Source organism: Acomys minous (assembly GCF_964271855.1).
Source record: "Acomys minous genome assembly, chromosome: 11".
NCBI lineage: Eukaryota > Metazoa > Chordata > Mammalia > Rodentia > Muridae > Acomys > Acomys minous.
This window is the reverse complement of record NC_140492.1, coordinates 10,864,145-10,890,223: the sequence shown is the minus strand read 5'-3', so window position 1 is coordinate 10,890,223 and position 26,079 is coordinate 10,864,145. Positions and strand designations below refer to the sequence as shown.

The window sequence follows — 26,079 nt, the reverse complement described above, 5'->3', positions numbered from 1 at the left end:
GAAGAATGATTACTCAGTTTTGTAAGTGGATAGGACAAAATTAGGGTTAATGAGAGACATTTGTAAGTTGTTCTCTTGGCCATCCTGCAGAAAGAATGTAGTTAAGAGAAGCAACCATCCAGGGCATTCTGAGCCATAGACCATCACCTGACAGCCACTGTATAGGAGGAATTAAATAGCTCCAAGCTTAACACTGGAGCTCAGAAACTTGGCCGAATGCGAAGGCCCGGATGCCAGGAGTCAGAGAGACACACTACCCTTGGCTGAGCCATTTCCCACAATGCCACGTTCCGGAAGTTGCCTCTCTTGAAGGGTGGCTGGTTCGGCCGCGTCGCTCTCTGTTCGTCACCAGGGGTAAGCGGAGGTGGCGGCACGGCTCCGTGCCGGTCGAGGGAGGCAGTTATGGGCGCCGTCGCCCCGGGTGAGTACTGGCCGCCGCTCGCCCGGCCTGCCCGTCACGCCGCTCTCGGCGCGGCGACCTCATGGGCTGCGAGTGCTGTCAGCCCCAGGGACCGCCGGTGTGTCGCGGAGCCGGCGTCCCGGGCCTGTGTGCCCCAGCCTGCCCCGTGGGCGCGGAGCAGTTGGTAGGGCCGGCGAGCGCCGGGAAGGTGGCAGGGTGGCTGGCGTGCGAGCTCCGGGGCCGCCCACTGACACCATGTGGTTCGTAAGCGCAGCTGGCTCTGTCACCTGTGGGGGACAGCCTACTCGCAAACTTGAAAGCCACGTTTTAGAGAAACCTGCTGAGAGGGATTTCCGTTCGTATTTGTGATGGCATTTCATAGGAAGATGAAGACCGGGAGGGCAGAAAGGCGAGCGGCCGGCTTGATAGGAAAGCGGACAACAGTAGTTTTGGTTTCAGTGTTGCGAGTGAGTTGTCGGTCCAAGATGCCAATTCTTATCTGAAAACTCACCTGAACAGTGCCTGCAGAGTATTAACGTTTTATAGCACCCTTTCCCACGACTCGTCAGTTGCCTTCTTAGCTGTCGCAATTTTACTGTAGCTTCTTCTCAGGTTCACTGCTTGTCCTAATTAAAATTTGCCTTTCAGGTTTTCCTTTGCTCTCTCGAAGGAAACTGCAATCCTAAAACTAGATTTTCAAGCGCTGTCTTCACAGCTGCAGGCTTATGATGAGTTATTTGTCTGCCTTTTTCCTTTTCACCTGAAGTTGTACCTTTTCTCCTTACATCCTGCCTGTCTGTCTGTCTTATCTATCTTTGTATCTATTTTTTGTTTGTTTTGAAGACATGGTTTCTCTGTGTAGCCTTGGCTGTCCCGGACTCCGTTTGTAGACCAGGTCGTCCTCGAACTCACAGCGATCTGCCTGCCTCTGCCTTTTGAGTGCTGGGATTAAAGGCATGCGCTACCATGCCCGGCTCTTTGTCTCTATTTTATCTGTCTGTCTATCTAGATATCTCTTTCTGGGTCTATTTATCATCTATCTGTCTATCTAATCTATCTATCTGGTACTATCTCCCCCACCTCCACCCAGGTTTCTCCGTGTAGCCTTTGCTATCCTGGATTCCCTTTGTAGACCAGGCTGGCCTCGAACTCAGTGATTTGCCTGCCTCTGCCTCCCTGAGCTGCTGGGATTAAAGGTGTGCTCCACCACCACTCAGCTAGTGTATGCTTTCTTAAAGTTTTATTGAGGCCCTGTGAGTTGGAGGCCAGCCTGGACTACACAGAGAAACCTTGAAAAGCAAACAATAGGGGCTGGAGAGATGGCTCAGTGGTTAAGAGCACTGCCTGCTCTTCCAAAGGACCGGGGTTCAATTCCCAGCATCCACATGGCAGCTCACAACTGTCTGTAACTCCAAGATCTGACACCCTCACACCAATGCACATAAATTAAAATTAAATAAAATATTAAAAAAGATTAAAAAAAAAAGAAAAGCAAACAAAAATTAAAAAGTGTGTGGTGATTTGAATAGCTTTGGCCAACACCGACTCATGTGTTTGAGTGCTTGGCCCACAGGGAGGTGGTTATGAGGAGGTGTGGCCTTGTTGGAGCAAGTGTGTCACTGCGGGTGGGGGTGGGCTTCGAGGTTTCCTGTGCTCATGCTCCACCCAGTGTGGAATGAGAACGACTTCCTGGCCGCCTTCAGATGGAGATGGAGAACTCTCAGCTCCTACTCCAGCACCATGTCTGCGTGCATGCCTCAGTGCTTCTCACCGTGATGATAATGGACTAAACCTCTGAAACTGTAAGCCAGCCCCAAGTACATTTTTTTTTCCCTGTCTATGAGTTGCATTGGATTTGGTGTCGCTTCACAGCAATAAAGCCCTGACTATGACAGAAGTTGGTACTAGGGACTGCTATACCCAGGTGTTGCTGTGATGGGCCTGACCATGCTTTTGTTGGGAGGAATGTGGATTTGGGGACTTTGACAGGAAAGCAGTGGAATGCATTAAGTGGGGCTTACTGGGCCATCCTAGTAGGAGCATGGTGCGGAGGGTGCTTTGAACTGTGGGGGGCCAAGCTCAAGAGGGTTCAAAGAAGAATTTTAGTATATTGTGTACAGATCATTCTTGGTGAAGAATGTGGCTGCTTTTTGCCCTTGTCCAGTAGGTATTCTCCACCAATGAAATGAGCCAGTTTAAGCCAAATTAAAGTATAAAGGCAGGTTTATTGGGGGGAAGCTCTCGGGATGTGTTCACCAGTCCCAAGGAACAGGGCTAGGGAAGTTACCCATGGAGACAGGGAGACAGAGAGGGTGGGGGCACGAGGCGGGGGAGAAGAAAAAGAGAGAGAGAGAAACAAAAATGTCTGGATTAAACTTCAGGGTAGAGGATGGGGCATGCCAGCCATGTCCTGTGGTAGGGACTGAGAGATGCTGGGAGAACCTGGAGGCTAAGTCCACTTTTGTATGTTAAATAAGGCACCTCAGCTGCTTGCCCTGGGTCTGAGTCCCAACGTTCTAGCCTTTTGCTGTTAGTCTATGGCTACTTCCTGCTGGCATTGGGTCATCCTTGTTGGAGGTCCAAAAGCTGGACTATTGGCCAGGCCTAGAAGAGCAGGCTGCTGTCCAAGCTCTGCAGGACCATCTGGGCTTAGGGACATGAATGGCCAGTTAAGCAGTTTGGGAGGCTGAACCAGAGCATCTGTAGATAGCCACTTTGGAGCTGTCTTGATTGCAGGTTTTGAGGAAACACCTGGACTTGGCAGGATGCGGGAACAGATATTTATGTTGGAGGCAGAAGATAAAATTAATTTAGGGAGAACATTTTTTTCTTGGATGTACATTTGAAACTTTTAGCCCATGGTCTTGGTAGTTGGATCGGGGAGGGGGTCCCAGGACAAGAAAACGGGGAATAGAGCCCACCCTTAGGAATAGGCAGGTGGAGGAGGAAAACAGGCCGTTGATTGACAGTACTTGTCTGGAGTCCACTTAACCTATGAGAGGTTGATTTGAGTGCATTCCCTAAAGCTTACAAGAATCTTTTTTAAAGTTTATAAAAAGATACATTTTAGATATGTTAGTATTACTACTGTTTGTAGTCTGTACTTAAATCCACATTGTAGAGAGGGCAGTGGCCTCATGCCTCTGAGTCATAGTAAAAGCTACAGTAAAATGACTTTGGTGAAAGCATTTACGCTGTCCTCCAAAGTCTATACTAAAGGAAATTTAAGACTTTGAGCTTTAACTATGAAGTGGATTGTATAGTGGAAGGTTTACCAGAGTTAGACTTATAGCTTATCAGAACTCCATTGATAAATGTAAAAGCTCAGAACTTTGAGGTCTTTTTTGTTTGTTTGTTTTTCTTTTTGTTTGATTTTTTGAGACAGGGTTTCTCTGTGTATCCTTGGCTGCCCTAGACTCACTTTTAGACCAGGCTGGCCTTGAGCTCACAGGGATCCACCTGTCTCTGCTCCTGAGTGCTGGGATTAAAGGTGTGCGCCACCAAGACTGGCTGAACTTTGAAGCCCTAATACAATAGTAACACAGTGAGGGGAAGGATCTGAAGCATTTTTTATTCCTTTTATACACCTTAAAGTATTTTCTTATCACCATTTAAGTTTTTACATCATCCAAACTTCAAAACTTGTATTTATCAACCATTTTTTTAAAAAAAGGTTTATTTATTCATTTATTTATTTAGTACACAGTGTTCTGCCTGCGTGTGAGCCAGCAGTCCAGAAGAGGGTACCAGATTGAACTCAGGACCTTTGGAAGAACAGCCCATGATCTTAACCTCTGAGTCATCTCTCCAGCCCGTATTTACCAACCTTAAAACACTTTCTTAGACCTTCAAACACTTTCTTAGATCCTCATAACTTAAGCTTTTGTATCCTCAGACCTTACATAAACTTACAGTTTTTCCTATTCCATTATTCACCGTGAGACACAGGTGGTTGATTACTGGAAACAGTCTCTGTAAAGTGAGTTCCTTTAGATAAAGGAAATAGTAAAAAGTTACTTTCTTTAGTCTAGTCTTCAAACCCATCAGAGACCTGAGAAAAATATATTGTAATCTGAATGGCCTCCGTGTCAATTAAAATGACAGAGACTAGTCCATAGTCCACTACCTACATCGTTGTCCCAGGCTCTATGGTCTCCATGGCACCACACGCGGAGGCAGTTTTTGGCGTCAAGCCCAGAAGATGAGAGGCTTTTTCTGTGGAGGAGGGATTTGGGAGAAACCGACTCCACCTTGACTTAGGCAATGTGGGACACGTAACTCTGCAGGTGGCCTATTTGTCCACAGTTCAGGCTGGGCCCTAGCAGCAGTGATTAGTGTACCACAATCCAAGTGGAGGGTTTTTTGGGTTTTGTTTTGTTCTGTTTTTGTTTGTTTTATCATTGTGCCCATGTCTTCTTGGAGACCCCAGCAGGGGGTTGCGGTGGAGGGTCACTGTTAGGATTTGGGAGTCTCTATCTGTCATGGTAAGTTTAAACATCTTAAATGCCGTATTCAGCAGGTTTCTGACAGGCTTGAGAGCTAGTACCCACCAAGCACTTCTGAGTTTGTCGGTTTTTAGTCATTTGTTTTAAACTGTATCTTGCCAACATAAAACTGGAGGCTAAAAGGCTTATTCCTAGAATTAATCGCATCTCCAGGTGTATTGGTGCACACCTTTAATCCCAGGCAGAGACAGGTGGATCTCTTTGAGTTCCAGGCCAGGCTGGTCTACAAAGGGAGTTCACGACATCGAGAGCTGTTACACAGAGAAACTCTTGTCTTGAAAACACAAAAAACCAGCCGGGCATGGTGGCGCACGCCTTTAATCCCAGCGCTCAGGAAGCAGAGGTAGGCGGACTGTGAGTTCGAGGCCAGCCTGGTCTACAAAGTGAGTCCAGGATGGCCAAGGCTACACAGAGAGACCCTGTCTCGAAAAACAAAAACAAACAAAAAAAAAAAAAGACAAAAAAAAAAAAACCACACAAAAAACCAAACCAAGCCAAAACAAAATTTGCACATTTCCTAGCATGACTTCCAACATATTTCTGAACACATTAAAGGATATGATCATTTATAAGGTGGCTGACTACCAACTTGCATTTCTTAATTATCTTTAACAGTTTGTAATAATTTAGTAGATTTCATGAGACTAGGACTTTAGGTTCCATCCATTTTAGGTTTGAACTTTACAGTTTTCAATTGAAGCTCTTTTGGTATCAAAATAAAACTTTTAATCATAGATACAGTTCATAGAGAGACCGGCAACTTTGCTGATCCTACTATATTGCATCATTATAGACCATTGTCATTTTCTGTATTGCTTAGTTTATCCAAAGAGCTAAAACTTAAAAGACAGAGAAATTAGATAAATATTATATTAAAAAATTATATAGCTTAATATAGATTGGCACATTGGCAGCCCTTAGTTCAGATGGTGGTGAAGCCATATCTTTGTCCTATAACAGAGATGGCTGCTAGCCATGTGCTTGCCCTTAATCAAGATGGTGGGGAAGCATGACTGTTGGCTCTGTTTGATGGGGACCAAATACGTGTTGTTTACACCCCAGAACAGAATCATGGCATGTGATTTAAGATTGTCTAAGCACAGACTTTAAATTAGTAACCCTAAGTTATAAGTTAACCTTTGATTATAAGTTTAAAGCCAGATATTGTTGCAGGTTATATAAATTTTAATTCATAACCAATGAGCATCTTATCAGAGATAAAAAAAAATTAAGAGTAGGGAAGTAGAACTTTTTTTCTTGAGACAGAGTTTCTCTGTGTAGCCTTGGGTCTGAGACAAACCCAGTTTGGATAAATTAGCAGCAGACACCCCCCTGGTGTTTGGCAATCAAGGTTTAGACCTGGGGTTGTCCAATTTCCTAGTCTTTGCTGATAACCTGAAGACTAACTACACCAAAAAGCCTGGGGGTCAGACAGTCAAGAGCGGAGTAGCTTTGGGTCAAACATCCTTGAATCTGAAGATTCCCATGGAACAAAGACTGTCTTTGTCTAGAATGGACAGTCCAACCTAGTGCAGCCAAAAAATTCCCAATGGTTGGGTCCTGGACCCAGAATAAGTACCCAGTACTTATAGACAGTGGCTGGGAACAGATTACGCACCGACTCTAAAGTCAGTCATGTCAGACGGAGAAAAAGATAGGGGAATGGGGTGCTATCCCTGACACCCCTCCAACACCGCCCACTCCCCGCCTGGCTTGGCCTAGTTAGCTCAACTGGGGACTCAGCTCCACCAAGTCTTGGCACCATTTGATAGGTATTCTTCTGCCAATGAAACGAGCCAGTTCAAGCCAAATTAAAGAATAAAGGCAGGTTTATTGGGGTCAGCTCTTGGGCAGGCTCACTGCTCCCAAGGAAGGGATCCAAGGAAATAGCCACACAGACAGGGAGACAGAAGAGTGGGAGGAAGAAAGACAGTGTGGGCATGCAGAGAGGAGGTGGGGGGTGGGGTGGGGGGAGATAGAGACAGAGAGAGAAGGCAGACAGACAGACAGACACACACACACACACACACACACACACACACACACACACACACACACACACGAGAGGTGAACCAAAACGCCTGGATTATATAGTGCAGAGCCTCTGGGGGAGAGGAAGCCCCGCCCCTGGTCTGGAAAGTTCAGTGTAGAGGGCAGGGCATGCCAGCCATGCTCTGTAACAGGTAGGGACTGAGGGGGTGCTGGGAGAACCTGGACGCCACGCCCCATTTGGTATGTTAAATATGCATATCAGCCAATTTTCCCCGGTCTGATGCCAGCAGTCTGTCTGTCTGTCTGAGGCTAATGTGAAGAGATTTATATTAATTGCTTTGACAAAAGAAATCTCAAAAAAGCATAGCATAGACTTTGTCTAGTGGTTCACTCTTAAGAAGAGCTTTTTGATCAACAGTAGCAAGCTAAGAAAGGAAAAAATACAAAATATATGGTTCAAGGATTAAAGGGGCACCAGGAAGTGAAATGGAGCTAAATCCTGTGTTCAGGGACATTAAATGCAACTAAAGGAGTGATAACCCCAGGCAAGATACTGTCCAGCTAAGTGTATTGTTTATTAGTTTGCTGCTGTAGGGGGTAGTCAAGGCAGTGGTGGTTTTGAATTGTGGAGTGTAATAGACATGTACAGCACTGAATGTGGCTTAGTTGAATTTTATCTTTTAAACTATATAAATCACGTTTCTTTCATATTTTGTCCTTTTGTTTTTGGTCAAGCTGAGTTTATCTTGTTTTCTAGATTGTAATTTTGTGTCAGTGGGAAATCCATAAAGTGCCAACATGGGAAAGAAACGAACAAAGGGGAAAAGTGTTCCAGTTAAGACTTCTTCTGAATCTACAGGTATATTTCACCAATTGCTATTAAATTCTGTTACAATACTAAAAGAGTATTTCCTGTTAAATGCTTTTTTTTTGTATGTGTGTCTGCACCGTGTGCATGCAGTCCTCTCAGGGGCCAGAAGAGGGCATTATGCCCCTGTAACTGTAGTTACGGATGGTTGTGAGCCATGTGCAGGCACTGGGGCACGAACCAATATGGAAGAGCAGTCAGTGCTCTTAACTGCTGAACCATCTCTCCTGCCCTCTGTGTGATATATAAGCAATGTATGTGTTGTTATGTAATAAGGTTTTACTATTTTTTTTTTATTATTATGTGCACGGTTGTTTTGCCTGCACATGTGTCTGCAGCATGTGTGTATAGTGCTTGTGGAGGCTGGAAGAGGGGGGCATCAGAGCCTCTGGAACTGTGGATCATAGTGGTTGTGGGTTGCCATGTGAGTGCTGGGATTAGCACCGCCAGTCCTTTAGAAGAACAGATACTCTGAACCACCCAATTTATTTTTTTTTTTAAGTTTCAGTCTTATGCCTCTGAGGCTTCTGACTGTGCGTATGCCTCGTGCATCACGTCTGCACTGTGGAGGCTGAAGGAGAGCATTGGCTCCTCTGAAGCTGGAGTTAGTGAGCATGATTGTGATGGACCCCTCTCTCCAGCCCCGTTAAGACAGGCTTTCACTATGCCTGCTGGCCTTGTACTCACAGAGTTCACCTGTCTCCCAAGTGTTAAGATTCTGACAGGCACAACCGCATCCAGCTTCGATTGTACTATTGGGTTTTTTTTTTTTTCCGAGACAGGGTTTCTCTGTGTAGTCTTGGCCGTCCTAGACTCGCTTTGTAGACCAGGCTAGCCTCGAACTCACAGCGATCCGCCCGCCTCTGCCTCCCAAGTGCTGGGATTAAAGGCGTGCGCCACCATGCCCGGCTTGAGACAGGATCTTTTATATATTTTTTACTGGCCTGGAACTCCATCTGTAGACTACAGTGTCCTGAACATAACAGAAGTCTACTTGCCTCTGCCTCCTCAATGCTGAGATTAAAAGGCATGTATCACCAGCCTTTCAGAATTTGAGGATGTGGTTTTCAGTGTGAGTTAGAGATAAAATGATCTGACTACAAATGCTGGCATAGTCATTCACTAGTTATTTGCTCTTACATACTAACCTTGGCTTCTCATTTGTCATTAGGAGTAGTAGTGTCTTCTTTCTAGGTAACAATAAGGATTAAGTGAGATGAATATATTTAAACCAGTTTATAGGATCCATTTAAATCAATATCAGAGACTTTGATTACTGCAAGTATCTTTCAGTACTTCACTTTATCTTCTCTTGAAATTTTTGTGTCACTAGACTTTTATTCTTTTTTTTTTTTCTTTAGTTTTTCAAGACAGGGTTTCTCTGTGTAGCCTAGACTGTCCTGGACTCGCTTTGTAGACCAGGCTGATTCAAACTCACAGTGATCTGCCTGCCTCAACCTCATATGCTACCACACCTGGCTTTAGACTTTTCTTTCTTTCTTTAAAGATTTCTTTATTTATTATGTATACAGTGTTTTGTTTGCATGTATGTGTGCACACCAGAAGAGGGCACCAGATCTCATTATAGATGGTTATGAGCCACCATGTGGTTGCTGGGAATTGAACTCAGGATGTTTGGAAGAGCAGGCCGTGCTCTTGACCTGAGCCATCTCTCCAGCCCCTAGACTTTTTTTCTAATGGATAATCAATTTGAGAAATTCTTACTTGAGAAATTTCCTTAGTTTCTGCTCCTGATAGAATGTGAGCTCCTCAAGAAGGAAAAGGTGTGACTTGGTCACTTTTAGGTTCTCTGGGAACTAGCATAGTATTGAACCTGTAATGGGTGTGCTAAACCCTTAGCATGTTAAATGGTTTTAAAAAGATATATGATAAAAGGCTTTATTAATGTGAATAGCAAGATAAAAGGAAATAGATTTGTAGATATGATTATATTTAGAACATAAAAGTTTTTGTCCTTGAGAGATGGCTCAATGGTTAGGAATGCTTGCTCTGCAGGCATAAGGACTGGAGTGTGGATTGCAGCACCGCATAACCTAGGTTTTCCACAAATGCTTCAAGGGACCAACACTCTCCTGGCCTCTGGGCTTGCTCTGCATGCACACCTGCCCACACACATTCACACATATACCCAGAAATAAACATAAATCTGTTCTGTTTTTTTTTTTTGTTTTTCAAGATAGGGTTTCTCTGTGTAGCCTTGGCTGTCCTGGACTCACTTTGTAGACCAGGCTGGCCTCGAACTCACATAAAAGTAAATCTTAAAAAAAAAAAAAAATCAATTTTAGATCTATGAAATTGATTTTCTTTCTCAGAAGAGTTTAGATGTAGCTTAGTGGTAGTATTTGTCTAGTGTGTGAGACTTCGGCCTTTCCTCAGTACCACAAAGAAAAAAGGAAATAGGAAAGTGCTGTTCATCCTACCAGTGTGGTTGTTTCCTTGGAGCCAGTGTTTGAGGACATAGAGGTCAGCTGATGGAGCCCCACCTTGCCACAACCACACACAGACCGATACCCTTCTCAAACAGTCTTGTTTGTTTGTTTGTTTGTTTGAGACAGAGTTTCCCTGTGCAGCCTTGCCTGCCCTGGACTTGCTTTATAGATCAGGCTGGCCTCAAACTCACAGCGATTCACCTGCTTCTGCCTTCCAAGTGCTGGATTAACGGTGTTCGCCACCACGCCTGGCTTTCAAACAGTCTTGTAATATTCAAGTGCCACACAGAATGATGGATGCGCTGATAGTCTGAAACCTCACTTGTAAATTTAATGCTGAAGTTTGGATACATTTCAATATTAATAATAAAAAGCCAAATTTAATCTTACGTATTGCTTTTTTTTTCTTTGCTGTTTTCACTAGAACCAATGTGCAGGCACCTGAGAAAAGGGTTGGAACAAGGGAATTTGAAAAAAGCTTTAGTGAATGTGGAGTGGAATATCTGCCAAGACTGTAAGACTGACAATAAGGTCAAAGATACACCTGACGAAGCAGTGGAAGACCCTTCAGTCTGGCTGTGTCTTAAATGTGGCCACCAGGTATGCTTAGACTTAATAAGCGTGAGATTTTAGGAAGCTCTGCGTTTGCTTTAGTAGGTCTTATGCACGGACAGTCTGGCTGCCTAACGCCAGCTTTCATAGATCATGCTCTCTGGCCAGCTGAGTCTGAGACTAAAACTTTTTGTATGTTGGTATTTTGGGAGGGTTCCCTAAGGTACCATGGTTGTAACAGTGAGGGAGCAGGGATAGGCAGAAGGAGATGAAGAAACACAACAGAGCATTAGTAGGTCTGGCCCTTGGCCTGTGTCCTGAATAGAAGAAAAGGACTAGGTGTTTGTGCCTGTGCAGAACAGGCCCTGCTCCTGGAGAGAAGTTGTAATCTTCAGCAAGGCAGCCCCCTTTCACTGAGGATAATTCTGGGGATGGGAGGATTGGGTTCTTGTCAGTACCAAGCTACAGTTCAGGCAGCTGGAGGAACGAGAACATTGGTCCTCTGGCCTGATCAGGAATCTTCCAGAGCATCTCATTGACTACTGTGTATCAGCAGCCTCCTGAGATAGTCAGCACTAAGGAAAGCCCAGGCTCTTAGGCACCATTAAACAGTGGCATGTCTGTCTATTGTCTATCCTATCATTTTTCTATTTTGAGACAGGGACTTAATATGTAGCTCTTACTGGACTGGAACTCCCTGTGTGGAACAGACTTGGCCTTGAACTCACAGAGGTCTGCCAGCCTCAGCCTATTCAGTGCTGAGATTAAAGTCACCATGCCCAACTGGTAGCACGTTTGTATTAGGAAACTAGACTCCTGGTCAGTCTTGCCATGGGGCTGTAAGATGAGACAGACAGCCAATTTTTGCTCCATCCTTTAAGCAGATAATAAAAGTAGAGTGGATATGGAGGTATACAGCTGTGGTCATGGCACAATACCAAACAACAAATAATGTTTGGCACTCAGGACAGGGCTATACTGGGGGCATCTTCCATGGCTAGCCATTGGTAGTACTTACATAGGAATAATATCTTGTTGAAGTTACTTTTATAAAACTGTTTGTTTCTCTTACTTTCTTTCTTTCCCTTATTTTCTCATTTCCTGTTTTTTGTTTTTGTTTTTTGAGTCAGGGTTTCTCTGTGTAGCCTTGGCTGTCTTGGACTCACTTTGTAGACCAGGCTGGCCTTGAAGGCACAGAGATCCACTTGCCTCCCTGAGTGCTGGGATTAAAAGCATGCACCACTGCGCCCAGCTCTAAAAATAAATATTTTAAGATTTATTTTTAATTATGTGTATTGTATGTGTCTGTGGTAGATATGTAAACCTGAATACAGATATTCATGGAAGCCAGAAGTGGCTGTTACATCCCTTGGAAGTGGGTGACAGGCAGTTGTGAGGCACCTGGTGTGTGTGTTCTGGGGCAGAACTATAGAGTAGTATGTACTTGGCAGCTGAGCCATCTCTCAAGCCCACCCCATTATTATTTAAAAGTTGAAACTGTATGGAAATAATTACAGATTCAAGTATAATTACAGTCCTAAAAGTTAACACATGTACTCTTATAAATTTTGCTCAGTTTCTCTCAGTGGTAATATTTTACAAAATTGATGCAATGCCATAGCTAACATTTTGATATTGATATAATTCATCAACTTAGATTTTCAGTCTTAGTCCTACGTGTGTGTGTGTGTGTGTGTGTGTGTGTGTGTGTGTGTGTGTGTGTGTGTGTGTGTTGGGGACAGAACCAGGGTCTTATTACACAAGGCAGATGTACTACCACTGTGTTGATGTGTTTTAGTGGGGACTAGAAAGTACAAGTAGTTGAAAAGGAAGAGTGATTTTAGTGCTAAAATGCCCTTTTCCTTGAATATCCTCAGTAGCCTATGGATATTTAAGTTAAAAAAAAAATCCAGGTGTTCTGGAGGCTCCTTTTTTTTTTTTAACATCTTTATTTGTGTGCATATGTGTGTGTGTGAGTAGGGATGGACATACCCAGGTGCTAGTGCAGGTTAGCAGACAGCTGGAGAGAATGTGTTCTCTCTCCTAGGGCCTTAGGTAACCACATTCAGGTTCTACCTGTTAATCTGTCGTCACTAGCCCGACACTTTATGTTTGAAACCATAGATGGCAACGCTTTTAAAGTGCTTCTGTACTCTGTGATGGGTTACAGATGAACTGGGTGAGGTTTTGGCTTTGATGCTCCTCATTATGACTCCCTAGGGCTGTGGCAGAGATTCTCAGGAGCAGCATGCCTTGAAGCACTACACGACACCAAGATCTGAGCCTCACTATCTGGTGCTTAGTTTGGACAACTGGAGCGTCTGGTGAGTTTGTCTGGAATACTAGAGAATGAAACTGTTGAAAAGTACTTAAGAACAAGTAAGGAAACTTGTACTGCTTTGTCTCTTAGTACTGCACGACAGAAAACAAGTTCATAGAAGACATAGGCACCATCACCTCTTTCTTTTTCTTGTGGTGGTGTTTTTAATGTAAAATGGGGACACCAAGAACAAATTTCAAATAAATGAGAATATAGTAGAAGGATAATTAGTTTCCACAAACCACTGTCACACCCCTATGTTACATCTCCTAAATTTTAACATTACTAACTGATTTTTATTTCATTAAAAACTGCTTTTGCCAGGCGTGGTAGCACACGCCTTTAATCCCAGCACTCGGGAGGCAGAGATAGACGGATTGCTGTGAGTTCGAGGCCAGCCTGGTCTATAAAGTGAGTCCAGGACAGCCAAGGCTACACAGAGAAACCCTGTCTCGAAAAAACCCCCCAAAACCAACCAAACAAAAAAAAAAAAATCTCGCTTTTATGGGCTGGAGAGATGGCTCAGAGGTTAAGAGCACTGGCTATTCTTCCAATGGTACGGGGTTCAATTCCCAGCAACCACATGGTGGCTCACAACCATCTATAATGTGATCTGGTGCCCTCTTCTGGCCTGCAGTTGTATATGTGATACAGAATACTTTATAAATAATAAATAAATGAATCTTTTTTTGGTGTTTCAAGACAGAGTTTCTCTGTGTAGCCCTGGCTGTCTTGGACTCACTTTGTAGACCAGGCTGGCCTCCAACTCACAGCAATCCGCCTATCTCTGCCTCCCAAGTGCTGGGATTAAAGGTGTGCATCATCACCTCCGTCATCCACTTTTTGATTTTAATGATGTACCTTGTGTTTGGAATTTCTGCACTTTTGTGTAGCAGTAATAGTGGTGAATTTATTAATAAATCAGACTTGTGATGTACACCTAGTTGTATTAACACACTTTTAAGTTTTATTTTTATTTTTAACTCTGTATACTTTTATATTTGTGTGTAGATTTGGCTCATGAGCAGGTCCCTGCAGGGCCCAGAAGCTACAGGATTCCCACAGGTGGAGTTACAGGTCATGTGTGCTGGCCACTATGGGTGCTGGGAACCTAACTTGGGACTTCTGGAAAAACAGAACTGTAACTACTGAGCTGTTTCTCCAGCCCTCAAGAAAGCAGTTTTTAGCCGGGCGTGGTGGCACACGCCTATAATCCCAGCACTTGGGAGGCAGAGGCAGGAGAATCGCTGTGAGTTCGAGGCCAGCCTGGTCCACAAAGTGAATCCAGGACAGCCAAGGCTACACAAAGAAACCCTGTCTTGAAAAACAAAAAACAAAAAAACAACAACAACAAAAAAGAAAGCAGTTTTTTATTTTCAGTTTCTCTACATTTTGTAGCTTATTGTGTATATAATGTGTGTGGACATGTGTGAGGGCTGTTGTGCAGCCTGGGCACAGTGCATGTGTGAGGACAAAGGGCAATTTCAGAATCAGCTCTCTCCTTTGGTTGGTTCTGGGGATTGAACTCAGGTTGTCAGGATTTTGAGGTGAGCACTTTTATCCACGGAGCCATTGCCAGCCCTACTCCTGTTATCTTTAGTAGAATAATTTGACAGTTAAATGACTTGTCTCTCGCTCTTGTAGTTGTCAGTTTGTCAATTTTCTTTTCTGGTTATAGGTGTTACAAGTGTGATGAAGAAATCAAATACTGTAGTTCAAACCGATTGGGCCAAGTGGTTGATTATGTTAGAAAACAAGCTAGTATCACAACTCCAAAATCAGGTAATACAATAGATCTTTCTTAATAGACGTGGCAATGTTGGATTTGTGTAGCTGCTTTTATTTACTCATTCTTTTCTTTTTGAGACAGTGTCTCTCTATATGTATGTAGTCCTGGCTATCCTGGGACTGTCTGTAACCAGACTAGACTTGAGCTCACATTGATCCTCCTGTCTCTCCTTCTTACATACTGCGATTAAAGGCATGCACAGCCATGCCCAGACATTCATTTGCTTTCTGAGACCACATCTTTCTGTAGATAAAGCTGGCCTAGAGTTTGTGAGTAGCTTGCCTCAGCCTTCTGTTTACTGGATTATAGGTGCTTGACCCCACACTTCATTAATTCATTACCTCTAGTATTGCAAATAGCAGGTCATATTAACTATGACTCATTTTGAACTGAGAAGCTATTTTTGGTGTTACAATTAAATAGGATGTAAGAAATGATCAGTCATATATGAAAAGGGGCCTGGACTAAGGTCATTGAAGGTCAAAGGAAGTAGGCACAGTCCTATTATAACTGTGGCCCAGAGCGTGTGTGCAGGGGTGGGGAGCAGGGGGGTGGGGGGGCAGGAGGCAGGGAATGATAACGCCTTTCTTTCTCTATTTTTCTTTTATTCGACTGATTCAATTGTCAGCTTCAAGGCTTACTGCCTCTGTCTGTTAACCTAGGCCTATAATGTTTTCAGCCTCTAAGACTTACTGCTGAATAAACTCATCCTTTCTTTCTTTCTTTCTTTCTTTTCCTTTCATTTCTTTCTTTGGTTTTTAGAGACAGGGTTTCTCTTCATAATAGCCTTGGCTGTCTTGAACTCACTTTGTAGACCAGGCTGGCTTCAAACTCACAGAGATCTGCCAGCCTCTGCCTCCCTAGGATTAAAGGCTTGTGCCATCTCACCCATAAGCTCACCCTTTCTTGTCTTGTTTTGTCAGTTCTGGCTGGCTGGTTCCACTAGGCTGTTCTAGCTCAAACTCCTCTCCAAAGCTGACTGATTCAATCTGGCTTCTCTGAGTTTCTTACTGAATTGCTCTGCTTGGCCTCGTACATGTTGTTAAAAAACAAAAACAAAAACAAAACCCTCAAAATCCCAAACACTCAATTTTACCAATAGATTCAGGAGCCAGATGCTGGTGTGAAAGTCTAGTTCAGAGAGGCAGAGAAAGCATCCAGCTGGCCTTCCTCCTCAGATCAAGTTCCAGAGAAAAAAGCCTTTCTACTCAGCTCACATCCAAGATGGAAGAAGCCAAATACTAAAAGCGAAAAGCTTGCTAGCTCAGCTGCCAGCCCAGAAGGAAAAAGCCAAAAGCCCAGGAGCTCCTTCTCTATGCTTCTTAAATGCTCTTCCCTCAAAGTCCCTCCTTTCTGCTTCATCCTTGTCAGCTGGTTTCTGACTCTGGTTCTAGTCCTACAGTTAACTTTATTAAATCCGGTGTACAGAAAATTCTTGCATTAAAGGTGTGTTAGGGCTGGCTGAGACACACCCATAATCACCTGTTTACAATAAACAGAAAGTTATTGGATTAAAAGTTGTGTGCTAAGGCTGAGCCGCTCCACGACTAGAAACAGGTTTTTACAGTTCACAATCTCATTTTCAATGGGATCAAATATTCTGCAACACATACTAACTTTGGCGGTCTGCTCTAATCTTCTGGCTTCTTCTCATTCTCTGGCTCCTTCTGCCTTCACCAGTGTCTAGCGTGTTCTCTCTTCAACCTCTCTGTAAAACTCTGCTGGTAAGCTGGGCATGGTGGCTCACGCCTTTAATCCCAGCACTGGGAGGCAGAGGCAGGCGGATCTACAAAGTGAGTCCAGGACAGCCAAGGCTACACAGAGAAACCCTGTCTCGAAAAACCAAAACAACAACAACAACAAAAAAAAAACCTCTGCTGGTAAAAACTGCCTCTGAGTTCCATGAACTGAACTGCCATGAACTCAGCTCCACCACACTGCCTCATAATCCAATAACTCACCCAAACTGCCTGAACAGAACTGACTAGAACTCAGAGATGCGTGCCTCTGTCTACTGAGTATCACCAAGCCTTGACCTAAGCTGTTCTTTACTTGAAGCTTGCTCTATACCAGGCTGGCCTTGAACTCAAGGGATCTACTTGCCTCTGTCTTCTGGGAGTAAAGGTGTGTCTGCATTATAGCAGGATCACACAGACCTAGAAGGTCTTTGGATGTGATCTCTTGCCAGAGCAGCCATGTTCTGGGTTAAAATTCCTCTACAATTTTTTAATGCAATATATTCTGATCACAATTTCCCCTTTCCCAACCCTCAACCCCACTCAGACTCCCTCCACATCTCCTCCCATCCAAATCTTTCTCTCCCCTTACAGAACAAACAGGAATCTAAAGGATAATGATAAAATAAGGAAAAGCAAAAACAAATTGTAATACGACAAAACAAACATTAAAAAAAACAAAGGAAAAGCGTAAGAAACACACATATAAATGCAGAAACACACATGTCTGCATAACAGAAATCTCAAAGACATAAAACTAGAAATCATAATAGATACTCAAAGGACCTGTTGGTGGGAGGATGCTGATAAAGCATTAGAAGACAGAGAACCTCCAAAAGTGCCATTGGGTTCACCTGGAGATAGCTTCTGGGTTAGGGATGGGTGGGGTGGGTCATAAGTCTATCTGAGAACTGGGCCCCCATCTGGTGCAGACCAGTGCAAGCCCTGTGCCTGGACTCTGAGGAGATTGGTGGCTGTGGGTTGCCTCACGGGGAGTGTTTCTGAGACCCTGTCAGGTGTGGTCACTGTGGATCCTAAGTAGAAAGTGTTTATAGGAATTGGGAGTTGACAGAAAGAAATGAGGAGGGTGAGGAAGGGCTGGTGCTAAGAGGGTCGACAGGAGGGAGGAAAGCTGGAGTGCCACGACGGTCACTGTAGTCTCCTGGGAGTGAGGGGCCACAGCAGACGGCCTACCACAGAGCTGGGGATAAGACTAGGGCATTGGAATTGGAGGACAGGAAGGAAGAGAGTGAGGATTACTTACCTGCTTTCTTGCCTGATGTGGGCACCATGTTTCCAGGAATGCCTATAGACTTAACTGTATTTAGTGTGGTATATTTGCAATAGAAATTTTTCAGTCTATCTGTTAGGTAAAATGAACACATTCACACTGGCTTTTAGGCAAAGGTTGTGTTTTGTTGTTTTGGAGATCTTGGTCCTTTATGACCCTGGGTAGCCCTGAACTCACATAGGTCTGCCTGCCTCTGCCTCCCAAACGCTGGGGTGAAAGGTGTGTACCACCCTGGCAGGGTAGAGGCAGGGTCTCATGTAGTCTTACTGACCTTCTATGCAGTCAAGGATGACACTGAGTTTTTGATCCTCCTGTCTCCACTTTTCAAGTGCTGGCTTACAGACATGCAGTACCACCTTTTGGTTTTATGAGGTGCTAGGATTCAAACCCTAGGCTTCATGTTTGCTAGGCAAGCTGACCTTGAACTCACAGAAATCCACATGCCACTGCCTCCCAAGTGCCACTGTCACCCAGCATTTGTGACATTTTTCTAACTGTCAGGTTCTTAGATGTTTCCTGAGTATTAAATGAATTGGCATGCTGCACAGTGTCTGCTTTAAGCCTGTTATTTAGCTACTTGTGTTGACAAATATCTTCTTCAAGCCACAGTTGCTTATTGCTAGTATTAGGTTCTGGTTAGTAGAATCCACTTAGACATATTATGCTCACATTGCTCTGTGGTCTAGCTGTACATGGTAAGATATACTCACGTATAGAGAATATTTATGTCCTAAAGGGAAGGCATATGCTACTTTTACATTTGCCAAACTTGTTATATCACCAGTTCTGAATGTCTATTGCTTCTTTTGTGAATTTACCACTACTTATTAATTATCAGTCAAATTGATACCAATAATTGATACCAGTTAAAATAAAAAATCTTATTACAGTGCTCTAAGTGTAACTTTACATTTAACATAGGCACATTCTATACTCTGATAATCTTTTTATCCTTTTTATAGCAGAGAAAGATAATGGACACATTGAACTTGAAAATAAGAAATTGGAGAAAGAGAGTAAAAATGAACAAGAAAGAGAGAAATCAGAAAACATGACTAAAGAAAATATTCCCATGGACTCTGCTTCCCAGATCATCGTGAAAGGACTCAGTAATTTGGGAAATACTTGCTTCTTCAATGCAGTTATGCAGGTGACAAAGTTTTCTCATCTCCTCAGGCTCTGGAGCTTAAAGTTGTGCCTTCCCTGTGTAAATTCTGTATATTCAATGTAACAAGTGCTAACTGCTTACTATAAAGCACTGGTGAGCACTGGTAGTGATGGAGTTTCAAGCAGTCATGGCCCTGCTCTCATGAAGCATGAGTTTACATCAGGGAAGCACAGGGCTGCCTGGTACAGAAAGAGGTCTGGAGCTGGAGCGGTAGCAAGTGGATGTGTGCGTTACTGCTGCGATGTGGGAACAGGTATTTCCGCCCTAGTCACAGCAGGACTAGCTAGAATAAACACTTAAATGTTTGAATGGCTTGATTGTATAATTGCCTCTTTTGTTTCCACCCTGCATTGCAGAATTTGTCACAAACCCCAGTGCTTCGGGAACTACTGAAAGAAGTGAAAATGTCTGGAACAATTGTAAAAATAGAGCCACCTGATCTGGCACTAACAGTATGTATTTGATGCAATTTAACTCTTATTATTTCTTTTTTTTTTTTTTTTTAATTTTTGAGGCAGGGTCTCACTGTGTAGCTCTGTTGTAGATTTCACCGTGTAGATCAAGCTGGCCTTGAACTCAGAGATCCTCTGAGTTCTGCCTCCAGCGTGCTGGGATTAATAGCATGTGCCACCACCCCATCTCTGTTTCCGCTTTAAGATAGGTTCTTGCTGTGTATCCCTGGCTGACCTGACAGTTCTGTGTGCCTGAGTCTGACCTCAAATCTTGGCAGGCTTTCTGTCTTGCCTTTCCAAGCTCTGGGATGGAGGGTATCTCACCATGCTAAGCCAGACTTTTAACATAATTAACCCAGAAAAACATGTCTCCATGGTTAAACTCACTAGCTGCCAAACCTGGTGATCTGAGTTTAGTCTTTGGGACTGACATGGTGGAAGGTGAGAACTGACTATCCAGATTTTTCCCCCTGACCTCCACACTTGACAGCACAGCATGTGTATGGACTTCTATACACAAAATAAATACATGTAAAAAAATAAATAAAAGTTGTCTTTTGAATATCTTCTTTGTAAATATACATATTCCAAGTTGTTTTCCGAATTAAAATTTATCTCTGCCTTTTTGTTTGTGTTTATTTCAGTCTAAATTAAACAACATGGGACCAATAGCTGTTACAAGAACCTTACATTTGCTATGAGTATGGCATGGGTTTTTGGGTTTGTTTGTTTTTTGTTGCTTTGTTTTGTTTGGTATGTGTGTGTTCTACCTCCCTCTTAGAAATGTTGATAATTGTGAAGTTCCCTGCCTGCACTGTTGCTTTATGTACGTATGTACATATACATGTGTGTATTTTATGTATATGAGTACTCTGTCTGCATGCATACTTGCATGACAGAAGAGGACATCAGATCCCATTATAGATGGTTGTGAGTCACCATGTGGTTGCTGGGAGTTGAACTTAGGACCTCTGGAAGAGCAGCCAGTGCTCTTATCCTCTGATCCATCTTTCCAGTCCCTGCACTATTGTTTTTAACATCTTTCAATATGACTTAAGGACTATGTAGCCAAATAAATTTTACCTTATCCATTGTTGTTAGATATATTTTGCCTTGGCTTTCTCAATTCTTAGGTAATAAGTTCCTATCCATTTAAAACTAAATTAGAGCTCAATTTTCCTTTTAAAAGCTTACTAAAATTTGTGTGTGTGTGTGTGTTGGGGGTATGAGTGTGTACTTGGCTATGGTATGCACAGGTCAGAGGACAGCTTTATGGAGTGGATTCTTACCTTGCACCTTTATACAGTTCTGCGGACTGAACTCAGGTTGTCAATTTTGCACAGCAAGTTTTTAACCACTGAGGTTAAACCACTGGCGCAGAGTTAAATTTTTTTTTTTAACAGAGTTTCTGTATCTTGTACACTTCAGATGTTTGCAATGGGTACCTCCATCAGTATCACTGACTAGTTACATTTTGTTAAGTGAATGATTCTAATGTTTGACTGAAATAGTTTTTATTCCTGTTTTCAGGCACCTTTAGAAGTAAACCTTGAGCCTCCAGGTCCTCTTACATTAGCCATGAGCCAGTTTCTTAATGAAATGCAGGAGAACAAAAAGAGAATTGTGACGCCGAAAGAGCTCTTTTCTCAGGTCTGTAAAAAGTGAGTATCCACTTGATTGTGCTTTCAGTGGGTCAGGAAGACGCTGAGGAAAACGGTTTTGACTGATAGCATGAGAGCCAAAGGAATAAGCACATTGCATTCCAATGTAAAAGCAACACACTTTCTGCGACAATCAAAGCTGCTTGGGGTATTCTTACAGTAGACACATATTTTGAGAAAACTACGATGCTGTTACTTGGATGTAATCCTAAAACCTTAAAATTAGCTTTGTAATGTGGTGAACTCATCATTGCCTTTCTTTTCTTGTGTTTTTGTTCTTCAGAGCAACACGATTTAAAGGGTACCAGCAACAAGACAGCCAGGAGCTACTTCGCTACCTACTGGATGGGATGAGAGCGGAAGAACACCAAGTTAGCATACTCTGAGAACCCAGTACTGTAACCTCACAGGCTCGCCTGCCATTCCCAGCCAGTCACAGAGGCCACTGTGCTTTTAGACACTTATTTATACAAGGTTTTCCAGCCAATATGCTTCTTCATTAGAATAAGTGAAGAGGATTAAAATTATTCTCTCTTTAAAAAAAAAAAAAGATTTATTTATAGTGTACACTGTTGTTCCTGCATGAACAACTGCACGCCAGAAGAGGGCACCAGATTTCATTGTAGGTGGTTGTGAGCCACCAGGTGGTTGCCGGGAATTCACTCAGGACCTTTGTTTGGAAGAGCAGCCAATGCTCTTAACCTCTGAGCTATCTCCCAGCCCTAAAATTATTCTCTTAAATTGAGGCTTTTTTGTTTACTGGATGCTTGCAGCAACACCACCTTTAAGGGCTCTGTTACACTAGGCTCCACCATTAGAGGTGCAGAACACTGGAAAACCATTGCTCCCCATAGTGTTTGTTGCAGCTCACTCTTTCTCTGAATGTGTTTTAATTCAAGTGCTGAATCTCGGAAGTATTTTCACTTTAGTAGTAGGGACGATTTTTACCACAGAAACCTTTTTTTTTGTTAGTTACTAGGATATATAGTGTATTTTGGAGGTATGAATTTAATTAATTACACTAGTAAGAGCTGTAATAACTTGTTTGATTCTTTACTTATACCGGGCACTTCTACCTAGTTCTTGCAGCCATCTTATGTGGTAGAGTATTATTACTCCGTGGGCTGGTGTAGATGTCCCATGCTCAGTTCAAGTCACTCAGTAATGACACAGCAGGACAGTACATGTTGGAGCTGGTTCTGGCTCTGGAGTGACCTCGCTGGCACTAAGTATCTCAGTGTTTTCCTGAGGTGGCAGCATGTGCTACAAATCCAGGCTGAATAGGTTTAAGGTCTTGAAATGTCAAGACCACACCTGTATTCAGAGGTTTGCTTTATAGGCTTAATTGGCATAATTTATTTTAGCTCCTTGAATTAATTTTGAAAATGTGATTATCTTCATAAATTTGGGAGCTACATCTTAATCCTTTCTTGAATTTATTACATATTTCCTAAGGAAAATACCTTTAAAATGTAATAGTGTATATATATTCATTTTATTACTTTTAGAGAGTGAGTAAAGGAATTCTTAAAGCATTTGGTAATTCTACTGAAAAATTGGATGAAGAAGTAAAAAATAAAGTTAAAGGTAATGTCTGACTTTTTGAACTAAAACACTATAGTTGAATTCTTCTGTACCTTAGAACAAGATTACTGGCACATACGTTTCAAACCCAGAATCATTTTAAACACAATTTATCCATGTCAACATTGAGCTTTAAAAATTAATTAGTCCTACAGTGGTAAATATTTAGGAAAAGTTTAATTTGTATATATCCTTTTTAATATATTAATATGCTGAGATTATAAAGGCAGAATTAAGATAGATCACAGGTTTATTTTCAGAAACTAATTATAATTAACAAACAGTAAGTGAATGATACTTGTTTGACTTATCAATATCTGGTTACTAGTCATAAAGCTGGACTAGCTCTTGTGTGTCAGTTAAGGATTTAGGACAGAATCTTACTCTAGCTCAGGCTGGTCTAGAACTCTCAGATCTTTTTGCTGGGATTAAGGGCATGAGCCACCACACTTGGCTTTGTCCATAGAATTTAATGTTATGATGGGGCTCTCCTGTAAAGACATGACTGCCTACACGTAGCCTCTGAGCATTTGACACATGACTGATGAACACAAGAGCTACATTTGATTTTTATTTAATTGTGTAACATGTAAGCAGCCACAGTGACTAAGGGATTGAGTATTAAAGCTCAGGTTCCTGCCACCTCATAGCAGCTCTGCCTCTGCGGCTTCTTGTAGAGCCCGCTTAGTAACAAAGCAGTGCCTGCCGGCACATCTGCTGTAAAAGTATTCTCCGGCACCTGAGCACATACCACTTGAGTGATGCATAGACATTTCCTATATTTTGAAAATTAAATGACCAGATAGTAAAATACTCTCTGAATTTAAACATGTCAAAAGTATCGATAGGACTATAGAAAATCAAAGGGTACATTTTGCCTGATAGTTCCTTGGGGTTTTTTGGTTTGTTTTTAAATATAAGAAATGTTCAGTTTTAGAGCTCACAAACTAAGTTGTGCATTTTCTTCAAGTTTTCTTTTTTTTAAACGGCTATCTCTTATTATTACTGGTTGTGTGCAAATGCTGGAACAAGGCAGTGATAATATCAACCAGCAGGGTCTAACATTGTCATCTTACTGACCGATAAGTCGCATTGACTTGCAGTTTGTTTCTTTGTTTTGTTTATTGTTTTTGGTTTTTTGTTTTACTGACAGGGTTTCTCAGTATAGCCCTGGCTAACCTAGACTCACTTTGTAGACCAGGCTAGCCCTGAATTCATACCTATCCGCCTGCCTCTGCCTCCTGAGTGCTAGGATTATAGGCATGCGCCATTACACCCGGCTTGCAGTTTGTTTCTTATTAAGACTTTAGAAACGAACATTAACGTGTGTGTGTGTGTTTATAAGAAAGTGATTGTGCTAATTATATTCTCAGTGGTAGAATGTAAGTTAGTAATGTTCACAGCTTACAAATGCAACACTGGTGATTATGAATAGAGGAAAATATTTATGGACAGGACATTAAAAATGAAAATTTAGATGTTTTAAACTTTTCTCAATTTTAAGAACGAATTGTAATTTTTTTGTTGTTATAGATTATGAAAAGAAAAAGACAATCCCAAGTTTTGTGGACCGCATCTTTGGTGGCGAACTAACTAGTACAATCATGTGTGATGAATGCAGGACTGTAAGTGGATGTCATGTGGGGTGGAGAGGGCACTAAACTCACTGAGGACAGTTGGTCTCGAATCTCTTATAAGACAGGCATGACTAATTAAATATGATGTTGTCCCTTGGTTTAAGATGTAGCCCAGCCTGGCTGGGAACTCACCAAATTGTCTGGCCTAAGCTTTCTGAGTGTTGGAATTACAGGTGTGTAGCTCCATGCCCAGCCCTCACAGGACACTCCTTATTTATGTATATGGTTCTTCAATGGAAATATTAGCATCCCTAAAATGTTTAATGAATTACAGTAGCTTTACATTCTTCCCCCAATGCTGCGGACCTCCTCAGTTAGGTATAGGTCCTTGGGAATGAGAGTTCTCGAAGCGTCGGTGGATGAAGATAGGCAAGTGACAGACTAACCCAGGGGAGATTTTAAGTCTGAGTGTATTTTGCAGGCAAGCAAGCTAGGTTTTTATACACATTTTTTGGAACTGGGTTCCGGGGGAGGGTGTTTTTGTGGTTACATTTTTTCATACAATTCAAAATACAGGATGCAGAGTAATAACTGTTGTCATCAATCCTGAATCATCATTCTTAAGTCCTTAGATTGATGTCAGTACACATGTGCCCTCTTTATCAAAGGTCAGTGTTTTCTCATTATGCCAAACATCTGTGAGTCAAGACAGTTTTTTCTTAGCTCTTTTCTTCACTATCTGGAGCTTTCTTAAACACTTTATTTATAAGTCATAATATAACTAGTAACTGGTGATTAATTCTTAGCCATGTTTGTAATAACAAGTGGAGTGGAACCTGAATGGCCCTTGGCTGCAGTCCCAAGTTAGGCATCTCCTAGCAACTCGGTTATATTTGAAAAGTTTTGGTAAGAAAGTAAAAACAAAGGCAGAATGTTCCAAAACAAGTGAGTAAGAAAAACACTGCAATCAGTTACTCCTGGCAGGAACATCAGACCCATTCCAGCAGGCCCTCCCTGGGTGGGGGGGGGGGGGTCATCACCTCGGATTCTGCAGTATCATTTGTCACACAGACTCCATTGGAGGGGTCGTGACACCCCAATTTAGGGTTTTCAACATTCTGTAATTTTTTTTTATTTCAAAATTTCTTAATCCTTTGCTTATTAAATCCCATTTCCTATCCTCCACCTCTGAGTGGTGGGAGAGGAATCCTAATAGGTAATATTTAATTCAGTGTCTTTCTCTCCAGGACGGGAATGATCTAATATTAAGATTTAACAGAGTTGTTTTTTTTTTTCCTTTTCCTTTTTTGTTTTACATTGCCTCTTTGGTTGGTTAAGGTCTCCTTGGTGCATGAATCTTTCCTTGATTTGTCTCTCCCAGTTTTAGATGATCAGGTAAGACTATTTAATCAAACAAGATTCATTGCCTTATGTATTCATTTTGTCTTTGTTAGATTTTATGAGCAACACTCTCTTACCTTTTAAGGATGTATGTATTACCAGCCAGCCCATGGAGTAATTTTCCAGGGTCTATTTGAAACGGAATCATTTTTTTTGGATTTTAAAAAGAGACTATATTCTTTAATAAAAAGCTGTGTCTAAGCCAGGTGGAGTGGCACATGCCTATAATCCCAGCGTTCAGGGAGGCAGAGGCAAGTGGAAGTTTGCGGCCAGCCTGGCCTACTAAGTGAGCCCATGACAGCCAACACTACACAGAAAAGCCCTGTCTTGGGG

General features: G+C 42.4%; 1 protein-coding gene across 2 annotated transcripts in view; it reads left to right on the top strand.

The window, feature by feature from the left end:
* Positions 1–282: 282 nt before the first annotated feature.
* USP16 (ubiquitin specific peptidase 16) overlaps positions 283–26,079 on the top strand; it is a 33,558-nt gene continuing 7,761 nt past the window's right edge. Inside the window, exons 1-12 of one of the 2 annotated variants that reach the window (XM_084802344.1) lie at positions 283–421; positions 7,655–7,756; positions 10,640–10,815; positions 12,988–13,091; positions 14,766–14,869; positions 18,866–19,053; positions 19,428–19,523; positions 21,054–21,184; positions 21,468–21,555; positions 22,693–22,771; positions 24,302–24,393; positions 25,684–25,740. In XM_084802344.1, the coding sequence (XP_084658470.1) occupies positions 7,696–7,756; positions 10,640–10,815; positions 12,988–13,091; positions 14,766–14,869; positions 18,866–19,053; positions 19,428–19,523; positions 21,054–21,184; positions 21,468–21,555; positions 22,693–22,771; positions 24,302–24,393; positions 25,684–25,740 (1,176 nt within the window). In that variant the 5' untranslated portion in view covers positions 283–421; positions 7,655–7,695. The remainder of the gene's footprint in view (positions 422–7,654; positions 7,757–10,639; positions 10,816–12,987; positions 13,092–14,765; positions 14,870–18,865; positions 19,054–19,427; positions 19,524–21,053; positions 21,185–21,467; positions 21,556–22,692; positions 22,772–24,301; positions 24,394–25,683; positions 25,741–26,079) is intronic. The other variant, XM_084802343.1, reaches the window with a different exon arrangement.